General features: G+C 33.7%; 1 protein-coding gene and 1 pseudogene across 2 annotated transcripts; both read left to right on the plus strand.

Moving 5' to 3' along the window:
• Positions 1-9095: 9095 nt before the first annotated feature.
• Positions 9096-10060, plus strand: LOC108977978 (60S ribosomal protein L9). Of its 2 annotated transcripts, none has more exons than XM_018947991.1 (3): positions 9096-9181; positions 9375-9634; positions 9697-10060. In XM_018947991.1, the coding sequence occupies exons 2-3, from the start codon at positions 9394-9396 to the stop codon at positions 10026-10028; spliced, it is 573 nt and encodes a 190-aa protein (XP_018803536.1). In that variant the 5' UTR covers positions 9096-9181; positions 9375-9393; the 3' UTR covers positions 10029-10060. The 2 variants fall into 2 exon arrangements, with proteins under 2 accessions (XP_018803536.1, XP_018803535.1); XM_018947990.1 differs by having other exon boundaries at positions 9134-9207.
• A 480-nt stretch (positions 10061-10540) lies between these two features.
• Positions 10541-11586, plus strand: part of LOC108977977 — a 9632-nt pseudogene continuing 8586 nt past the window's right edge.

The following is an 11586-nucleotide window of genomic DNA, read 5'->3' on the forward strand; positions in this document are numbered from 1 at the left end:
AATTTAACATACTTTAGAGAAGTTATATGTTCAGACACAAATTATTATAATAAAAAATTCAGCTATAAAAATGTTAAACAAAATAATGAATAAGACAAAGCATATATTAACGATTTAGACACAGATCCAGAAGTGGAACTCATAGAAACTTTATTAGAACAACTACAAATTAAGGATACAAGATATAGGAGAGGAATTAATGAAATAGGTACACTATGGAAGTGGATAGCAGGAACACCAGACCATGACGACGTGTTAATAATAAATAAATTGAATGAATTAATTGAAAATAATAATAAACAAAACACTACAAATTCTAAAAATTTCTAAATAATTAACCAATTAATTGAAACAATTAATAATATTAATGAAAACTCAGATATTAAAATTCTAACGAAACGAAAAAATCAGTTCCTAAGAACTGAAAATGGGAATTTTAAACCCGACAATTTTAAATTTATACGGATTAAAAACATAATTAAAAATGAACATGGACGATTGACAATAACTGATTTAATAGATATATCAAATTTTAAAATAGTACAAGATATAGATGTAATAGTTATATATATCAAATACCCAAAAATTATATATGATTGCAAATATTATGAAGTAAGAGCAATTACACAAAAAGATGGTAAATTAATAATTGACAATGAAATTGCGAAATGTAAAAAATAATATATAAATATAAAAAACTACAAAAAAGAAATGATAATTACTTACTGTAAAAGTAATAATAAAAATACTTGAATGTCAGATATTTTGTCCAATAAAAAAGGAAAATGTAAAAAATTAAAGAAAGACGTAAAGATATAGATATAATTAAAGAAGGAGCAATATTAGTCTCTGGAAATCATACTGTAGATGACTCTGCCATAAATGGAGTTTACCTTGTAACATTTGAAAACTATACCAACATTGATAATATAATTTATGAAAATATTGATTGTAAAATTTGGAAATATTTAAAAAATAATCATATTAATAACATTGAAATTGTAGAATATATTGAAACAAAGAACACAGAGTTTAAATTTGAAAACATAAATATTTTGAGTGAACGAATCAAAGAATTTAAAAATTACTCACTTTTCTGGTACATGATTGTAATACTTGTACTATTAATAATAATATACATAATCTATAAGATTTTTAAAGAAACATACAAAACCAATAAGCAAAACAAAGAATTAAAATCCCCAACATTGTCATATAAGGCTATTTTAGGAAAAATTTACAATATATCAGAAAATGATATTGAATCGGGGACGATTCATCTTAGAGAGGGGGGAGTTAACGGCAGCAGCCACCCAGACACTTTACGACGAATGTAAACAAATTGTGTCTTCCCACAGTATTACTGCTTGGTCAGCAGAATACTTTAATTAAGAATAAGAAATTACTATATCATTTGTTTTGATAATAAGAATAATTGGAAATTCAATGCTCTGGCATTTCATCACTTAGTGTAATGCCAAAGCATCTTTAGTAATTACATATAGAATTGTAAGATTATAAATAGAAGAGAATTAACAAATAAAGTCAGAAGGTATTCAGAAGTTATTCAGAGCACCGGAGTACCGACTCAAAAACCAAACACGTTGTTTCATTTCCACCGCGCTTAGCGGATAAATATTTTTTTTTTAATACTTCCCACGCAAGGAAGTTAATTTGCATATATACAAAGTGCAGTGATCTCTAAAACGAGCTCTCATTTGCACATAAACAAAATATAAAAACAACAAAAAAAAAAAAACACTTATAGGTATACCCTATAAGACTTACGGACATATATACAAACATTTTTTTCGGTTAATGAAAAAGAAATTAAAAAAAAAATATTAAAGCGAAATTAAATTGAATACTCGGAAAAACAACACTTATTTAACTTAAAAAGATAAGCATACAGCAATTAAAAGCGTTTTTGTTTATTAATTTAATTCACAACTTTTATTTACATAAAGAGTTCTCGTCCAACCATACATATAGGAAATCTAACTTGGAATTCAGCAAGTCATTTCCGTATATTAAAAAACAAACAAAGAAATTACAGGTTTATCGACTTTCTTTGCAGCTCTACTTACAAAGAGTCTTTTTGCGACATATTATACATACATTGTGCGAAACCATATAGATACTTCTATTATTCAAGTTACTGAAAAATTTTGATTATTCATTTCATCTTCTAAATGAGCTCAGACTCAAAAGAGCTTAAACCAACTCAGCTGCTGAAGGTCCCAAAAATGATTTCTGGCGAAAAAAGTCCATCTACACCTGCAGAAGCTACACACTTGATGCAAGGTGCTACGAAACAAAACAGGGAGAAAAGCATATCATACTCTAAATTCATTTCTGAGAGTGACTGTCTAATAAAATGTTGCAATCGATTTGCTTCTTCGCCGATTCAAGAAAATTCTGAATCTGCGCTAGATATAAAAAACCAAACAATTGAAAATTTTTGGACACGTCTCCAGGCTGAATACGACGCAATTGTAGATACTGACGATTCAGATCTACCAGAAAACTTTAAATCTTCTGCTTACGCCAAATTTGCAAACTGCTTAGACCAGTACGAAGACACGAAAATTATGATCGCAGATCAGATAAAATTAATTAAAGCAGTTGCACCTACTCCACCTCCGAGAGTAGAGCTGCCACAAATTCAAAATCAAGAGGCAAGTTCGGGTATCCACCTTAAGGTGCCCGCATGAGGCACTGCAATTTTCCATGGTGGTTATGAACAATGGCCGTCCTTCCGGGACATGATCACAGCTGCTTACATAAACCATCCGAAATTATCAAATGCTCAGAAGTTGTATCACCTCAGATACAAAACAAAAGGTCAAGCAGGCGCCATCGTAAAACAGTTCGCATTATTGACGACAATTTCCATATGGCTTGGTAAGCTTTGAGATCAAGGTACGAAAACGAACGAATACTGGTAGATAAGTAAATAACGATATTGATGAACTTACTCAAAATTCAAAAGGAAACAAGTGAAGAATATATGAAACTTCAATCCACTGTTTCCAACTGTTTGTCGGTTTCAGCCACACAAAATGTTCCCACAGACAATTGGGACCCAATTCTGGTAAATATATGCACCGCCGTATTATCAGAAAAATCGTTATTACTATGGGAACAATCTCTTTCATCAAGAAAAAAAATGCCCCACGTGGCAGCAAATGAAAGATTTCCTAACTACCCAGAAATCGCAGAAAGAGTTGATAGAAAGATAACCAGATAAGATAAACCAGAAGGTATTTCCCATGACCGTAATAGAGCTTCCAAAAATCCCAAGCCAGTACCAACAACAATTCAAATAGAAGCTCTTCAAAAATCAAACGTTCAGATCTGAACAGTACAAACAAACGTCATGCGAATTATGCATACGGGGACATAAACTTAAATCTTGCGAGAAATTTAAGAAATTAAATATAATTGACCGAAACTATTTTGTGAAATCAAAAAGACTTTGCACATACTGCTTACCACATGAACACATGCTTAAAGACTGTGAAAGCAAATTTACTTGCGTTTATTGCCATAAACGACATCATTCGATGTTACATATTACCATTTTTTCCAGCTCACCCCCAAACAACGCAAACATAAAAAGAGCAACAGGTTTAGTTGCAACAACAAATTCAGAAAACAGCCAAGAAGCACCCTGCTGCTCAAAGGCGTTAAAAACCCAAACGCTACATAGCGAAGTCCATAGTAGAGTACTACTACCTCCAGCAGTCGTCTCCATCGAACACCGAGGAGGACTGTTTAAACTCCGGGCCTTAATAGACCAAGGATCACAACGATCACTTATTGCGCCTAGGCCACAGAATATGCTACAACTGCCTACAAAATTTGCCAATTATGAAATTACGGGAATGGGCGGAAGAGTAGTTCAAAACTCCAATAAAATCTGCCCCATTAACCTAGTTTCCCCCCAAGCGGATAAGCGCATTTAAGCAAAAGCTATTGTCTTGCCACAATTAACAAACATGCTTCCAAGCTATCACATAAATGCAAGCATTGGCAAAAGGTTTCACACCTTAAGTTAGCAGACCCCAACTGCAATACTCCCGCTCAAATAGATCTTCTACTAGGCAGCGATCTCATACCACAGATAACACCCGAAGGTATTGAGAAATTTACAAAAACACTTCTGGCGCAAAATACCATTTTCGGATGGGCCTAAGTGACCTAGTTGCTGAACCAGTTGCCACGATGACAACACAAGTTGAGGAAATCTCCAACGAATACCTTAATACGCAATTAAGAAAATTTTGGGAGTTAGAAGAACAAATTGTCGTACCTAAGGACGATCAAGATTTTCAAAAAATTATTTTAAGAAAATCCCCCACTAGTCCACTACGCGACTTTAAGTTAAAAACAGTTACCTTTGTCGTCAACTGTGCCCCATACTTAGCCATTCGGACACTGCACGAATTGGCAGAAAACACCAAGTCAGAATTCCCTCTGGCAACGCAGGTGTTCAAAACGCAAACGTATGTTGACGACACAAGCATGCGAATCCTTATCACAGCTTATAAGAGTCGCATATTAAACCGCAGGGTTTCCACTGAAAAAGATTACTGCAAATCATTCAGATATAGTAAAACATATACCGAAAGAAAACTTGTTGGACACTAATTTCCTTAAATTCGAAAAGGAAAATACAACAAAGACTCATTCTCAATAGAATGCGATATCTGACCAGTTTTCATACACTACGGAGTCAATATCTGCATTATCCGCCATTACAAAACGCCAAATTCTATCCTCTGTGGCAAAACTTTTCGACCTCACAGGATGGCTTTGGCCAATTATGATACAAGCCAAAATCCTGATACAAGAATTATGGCTAGATGGAACCGACTGGGACGAACAAGTAAACCTACTTCGTTCAGAAAAGTGGTCCCAGTTCGCGAACAATCTGAACGATATCTTACAGATATAAATCCCACGGTGGTTAAACTATTCCCCCGAATACAAAGTCGAATTACACGGCTTCTGTGACGCCACTGAAAAGGCTTACTGTGCAAAAATATATGTGCGCACACAAAGCGATAACGCGACCACAAGCCACTTATTAGTAGCCAAGGCTAAAGTGGCTCCTCTAAAAACGCTAAGTCTACCTCGACTTGAGCTCTGTGATGCGCTACTACTCGCAAAATTGGATTCCATGAAGCGGACCCACTTAGACATGAAGAAATGCAGATTGCATCTCTGGTCCGATTCTGAAATACATGGAAAACGTACATTTCTAATCGTGCGTCACAAATATTTGACCTATTGGGGTCAGCCACTTGGCGACACGTAGCCAGTGCTGACAATCCTGCCGATTTAGGTACAATAGGGTGTAAGCCGCTGCACCTTGCGCCCCTTTGCACCGTTGCATTACCAGAAAAGTCGTTACTTCTATGGGAGCAATCGTATCATCTCCCACCCAATATGAAATTGCGCAAAGGCTAGAAGAAAATATAATCAAAACTAAGAACATTAAACATGACCAAAACCGAAGCTTCAATTAGACCCCAAGTTAGTAGCAAAAACAATTTAAATAAACGCTTTCACATAATGCAATCGTTCATATCCGAACGGGAAAGCAAACGTCGTGCGAACCATGTTAAAGAGGGTATAACTTAAAACTTGTGAGAGGTTTAAAAAATTAGACATTAACGAAAGGAAGAACTTTGTCAGATCAAAAAGAATCTGTACAAACTGCTTGTCCCATACACATAATCTTAAAAATTGCAAAGGCAAATTTAACTGCTTATATTGTCATGAAAGACATCATACAATGCTTCATTACAGCAGGTATCCCATCTCACCTCAAAGGAGCGCATATACACAAAGAACCACGGGTTTAATTGCAAAAGCAAATCCCGAAAATTGCCAAGAGCCGCACTGTTGCTCAAAGGCTCAAATGCTACACAGCGAAATACAAAGTGGTCTAGTTAGAGAACTAGTTAGTTACCACCTTACCAACTCAAGTTGAGAAAAAATCAAATCAATACGAATTAAGGTAATTTCAAGAGATAGGGAAACCTCCACGAATATTAAATAAAACTCGAGAAGATCAGTATTGTAAGCGCTACTCGAAAGCGACAACTACTCGATCAAATAATGGAGGGTACTTGCTAGAGCGGTGGTTGGCTACGAAATGCCAAATTAGTGCACATGCACTGAAACATAAAATATAATATAACATATATATAGTCGACAATCGAAACCTTTCATATATTTTCAAAAATAAATAAAATCTTAAAAGGAAGTTAAGGAATCACCGTACTCCCAAGACGCACCTACTCTTACAAAAGGCAAAGGTCGCTCTTATTAGATCTATCCAAGCGCTTCTCATATGGGTTGGTTATGGGAATTAGCCACACAAAGAATCAAATTAATTATGAAGAATTCTCTACTCCACGAATCGAAGCCGTTCTCCATTCACGGCCATTCTCTCGCAAGATCCCTCTATTGTCACCGTTCTAAATCCAGCGCTAAGGAGTGCCCATTCTGGCCATATCTGGCCAGGCATGGAGTTACTATCCTTCTTAAGCCGGGAATAAATAAAGTCTAAACATTGCCGATAATACAGAAAAGGCATAAAATAAACTATCGGTATGCCAAACCGCTAAATAATAAATTGTAAATAACAGCTAATAAAATTAATAAAAGCAAACCACTYTTTTGGTATAACAATACAATAAGTCGCCAAAGCACGCAAAATCAATTATTGCCTCAAGCACTAATATTTACACAAAATACCATTGGCTATTACAACCAAAATTTCTTACAACTAATATTTTGCGGCCTCGGTTACTCCACCAACAGTAAGATTATATATATAAAACTAGGCAAAATATTCGCCTAGGGGCCTCAGGATGTTCAAATAAATTCAATTCAAACGTCAGCGACGCCAAGTTGGAATTGGATTCTCGCCGCCCAGCTCGTCGACATTTCATTTTCATTAACTTCAACATTTATCATATCGTTGATTAAATGATTTCATAAATCAAAAACAAACAAAATTAATTTTTTATTTTATATAAGGCAGTGGGTGGAGTTCTACATAAATTGTGTACTATTTTATTCAGCAACCATTTTCCGGTTAAATGTCGGCCAACTTGAATTCCAACAGAAACTCAACCCCGGACTCCCCTCTTCACGTCGCATCAGCTGATAATTTCTCTTCTCCTCCTTTACGATGGTTAGTACGTCACAAAAGTAAAAAAACTCTTGTGTGCCATTTTTAATATACTGAATAGAGATTGGCATAGATATTAATCGATTGAGCAACTCAGCAGGTCCACCTTACTATTCCCTGTTAGAGTTTGCATCATGGTAATTTTATGTTGACGGCTCAAAATTAAGCCCTTTACTGCTCAAAATTAAGCCCTCTTCTTCCGCAAATGCAATGCACTTCTCCCTTGTGCTAAACGTTTCCACAACTTTGGTGATATTCCACTTAATTAAGAATTTAAAAATTTAGAAATATTTAATAACATGCCTGATTGTTTTGCACAGATTTTTCTCTTTTTTCTTTTTAATAAAAAAAAAAACAAATTGAGTGAAATAAAAAATTTAAAAATCACGGACTGAACACTTGCTTAATTGCTTCGCCAAACTCAAAAGTAAAAAAGAAGAAAAAAAAAGAAACTCATTGCCTTTTCTTTCCTTTAAAAATTCGCAGGTATCACAATAGCATTTATTTGTTAGTATGCAACCCTTTTGTTATTGTGCAAATGCAGAGAATTTAGCTAAAATGAAATTATTATATTGAAGCTTTAACAGATCATGAAAAATGTTCTCCTTTTGAATGTGGATTTGACCCTAACTCTTATTCACCACTACCTTTTTCCCTTCGATTTTTTTAATTACAATTATTTTCTTAATTTTTTTATTTAGAAATTGCCTTTACTTTACCTACAATCTTAATTATTTCAATTTCTGACATTATTATATGAGCCACAACAAGAATTTAATGCATTATTATCCTAATTATTGTATTATATCATGAATGAAATCAAGGAATATTTAATTTATCAAATTAGAGTTGTAGTTAATTATTACATTTGATTTGCATTGGAAAAGTATTGAAATATCAATCTACCTAATAAGCAAATTAAAAATAGTAATTTTTTTTACTTTAATGCAAAAATCTTAAAGAAAAACTGTCTTAAACGACAACTTATATATACCTTTCCTTTGATACACATTTCATCCCCGAAATCGGTGGATGCTATTTTAAATCCCAGGCCAGTTTTTTGTTAAAGGTTGGTATCCAACTCTCAATTGCTCAAGAAAAAAACTACATTATTTCTTCAAGTAACTCTGACAGCTAGTTACGCATTGTGAATGATCTACAATAGAAGAGCAAGAGAGAATAAACAAAGAAAATAAACATTGTGCGTATTATGTACGTATGTATGTGTGAAGTAACATAAATATTTTCATTGCGATTTAAGGAATGTTGTTGATGATKGGTAAGTTTTATACAACATTTCAAAATGAAATATAATCCATAATAATGAATTTAACTAATTTATGATGAATTTAACAATTACTTTGAATTTCGTTCAAGAARCAATTGTTGATTCGATGTTCCTTCGCAAAACCAGGTTTGCCATATTCGCATTTTATTGAAAAAAAGTATTAAAAGTATTAGTATTATATTTCTTTAGAGCTGCGTACTAGCACAAGTTAATTTATCACAGGAAAGTTACTTGACCGTTTCTTAARCGTTTTTTTATATGAAGTTTTTGCATTACTTGAGAGCTGGATACCAACCTTAAGAGTGAATACAGAATGTGTGCCAATTCACAATAGTCATGTATAATAGTCATTCTCAATAAATTGACCGAATCTGAGGTTCATATATCACTCGACATTGCAATAGGTACTCTCTTGGCCTTGCATATTTCGGTATAGGATTTTTGTATTTTGTGTCATCGTGAAATCTTGCAAGAGCAAGAGAATTCCCCTAATCGTACACGGAACCGCTTGCTAAGATATGTGACAACCCAAAAAAAATTATCTCATCTGAATGAGTTCTTAGGAACAATAAGAGAGAAAAGTATCAACGTTTTGTTAATCAGAAATCTTTACATCGATTATTACTGCTTCGATACGTTTCGTAAAACTCTAGTAATTTCCTTCTTTTCAAGACACGCTTCCGGTGAGAGTGCATGTGATTTGTATTTGGTACTTTTGGTTTTAAGTGTTTAAAATCGGTTAAAAATCAGTTTTAGTCGCAAAACGATTTTAATTACAGAGTTTTGTGTGACTGACGAAATGAGAATATTAGTTGATTTCGAAATTAAAATTGTTGACGTTCATTTATTTTACTAAGTGTTCCTGTTTCTTTGAAGGTAACCCCTGAATGCTAAAATGAGGACAATCAACTCCAGTCAATGTGTAAAAATACCGAAGGGAATAAAAGCTTCGGTTAAAGCGCGTATAGTAAAAATAACTGGAGCTAGAGGTTGTTTAGTCCGAAGCTTTAAACATCTTGCTTTGGATATGTATATGGTCGATAAACGTACGTTAAAAGTAGAAAAATGGTTTGGAGCAAAAAAAGAGCTGGCGTCTGTACGTACTGTTTGCAGTCATATTGAAAACATGATTAAAGGTAAACTAGCAACAATAAAGAATATATTATATATCTTATTAATATGTATTCTATTTTTTAAGGTGTGACGTATGGATTCCAATATAAAATGCGTGCAGTTTATGCTCATTTCCCAATTAACTGTGTGACTTCAGAAAACAATACTGTAATCGAAATACGGAATTTCCTTGGAGAAAAATATATTCGACGTGTTCAAATGGCTCCTGGTGTGACAGTAGTAAATTCTACTGCACAGAAGGATGAATTGATTGTAGAAGGTAATGACATAGAGKCTGTTTCTGGTTCAGCTGCCTTGATCCAACAGTCGACTACAGTTAAAAACAAGGACATTCGTAAATTTTTAGATGGCCTTTATGTATCAGAAAAAACTACTGTTGTAAAAAAAGAGGATTAAATATAAATAAAAGTCGCTCAAAGTTGATTTCAGGAATGGTTTCGATTTACCTGGTATAATTCTTTAACTGATTACAAGGTATGTGTGGATTTTTAAATAGCATTCCCCCAATTAAAGGTTAAAAGCTTGCAGAACATCGGCTTACGAAATTCATTGTTTAATATACACAATTCAGTAAAAATTCACTAATTAGTTTCTAATCATTTATATTAAATAGTGTAAAAATAACTTAATTCCATATTAAACTTTAGTTAAAATCCATTTATTCATAAAATAAGAGAATGGTTGTAATGGTGATGAGTAATATAAAATCTTTCAGTATTTTCATTATGGTTGGCTCGGCCAGGTTAATATTTTTTTTGAAGCGCAAAGGAGCTGAGCACGCCCAGATGTTGGTCCGACCGAAGGTTATTTATTTTTTTTTTTTTTGAAGAACATCCCAAGGCCACTAATGCAAAAGGAATCTATGCGGAAAACTTGTCAGGGGTGTAGGTGTCATGAATTCAGATATTATGGCGGGTATTGTCACTTGCGAAGCGAATTTATTTGGCGAAGCGAATGCTTTGGCGAACATACCCCAAATTTGCATTGTGAATGGCAGGGATCAGGGATAATTGGATGTCCAACTTATTCTAGTGTGAGAGCGCCTCAAAATAAGCGTTTTTTATAACATTTTCCATTATGGCCAGATCGCACCAAATAAGAATTTTTGGAAATTTCAAATTAACATACCCAACATTTATTAGGATTGCAAATTATTATATATTGGACTTTTAATATATGGCGAAACTACTTAATTCCTGTTTTAGGATTTTATGGTATATTAAAAAAACTGACTTTCGATATTTCAATACTTAATAAGGTGAATTAAGCCTGTTAGTTCTTAAATTATAAATGTTTTTAATCATTTGTAATAAAATATTAATTCTATTATGCATCAAATTACAAAACGTTTCATGATATATATTTAAATTTCGCATTATTTTTGATTTTTATTGTTTTAAGTTTTTATTAGCGATCTTGAACGGCGGCAATAAATTCCTCCGTTCACATATATTTTTGGTATAATTTCAATCTGGCCGTTCCAGTCATTCCAATTGCAAAACGTCAAAACCTACTCAATCCAGTCAACTGTCAAAGTTCGGTAGGTTTTTACGTTTAGCAACTTCCAGTGAGAGAGGAGTTGGGCATCCCATTATCCCTGGTGAATGGCGAATGAACGTATTCTCTAAAATATGTCGTTGCCATTCATAAAAAAAGTAGCGCGTTCATCCGAATTTGACATTTGTGTCATTTATACTTAAAGGTTGGTATCCAGCTCTCAAGTAATGTAAAAACTTCATATAAAAAAAACCTTAAGAAACGGTCAAGTAACTTTCCTGTGAAAAATTAACTTRTGCTAGTACGCAGCTCTAAAGAAAGGCACGATTCCGATTACTTTGGCGGAGGGGTAAAAAAACCGAATTTCCATAGAAATGGGGTATGTACGGATAGGGGAGCTTCTCCAGAGTAGGAATATCCAAAAATTAGATAAAAATTACTAATATTTTTTAAAATA

The sequence above is a fragment of the Bactrocera latifrons genome, unplaced genomic scaffold, assembly GCF_001853355.1.
Source record: "Bactrocera latifrons isolate USDA-ARS-PBARC rearing strain unplaced genomic scaffold, ASM185335v1 scaffold_982, whole genome shotgun sequence".
Taxonomy (NCBI): domain Eukaryota; kingdom Metazoa; phylum Arthropoda; class Insecta; order Diptera; family Tephritidae; genus Bactrocera; species Bactrocera latifrons.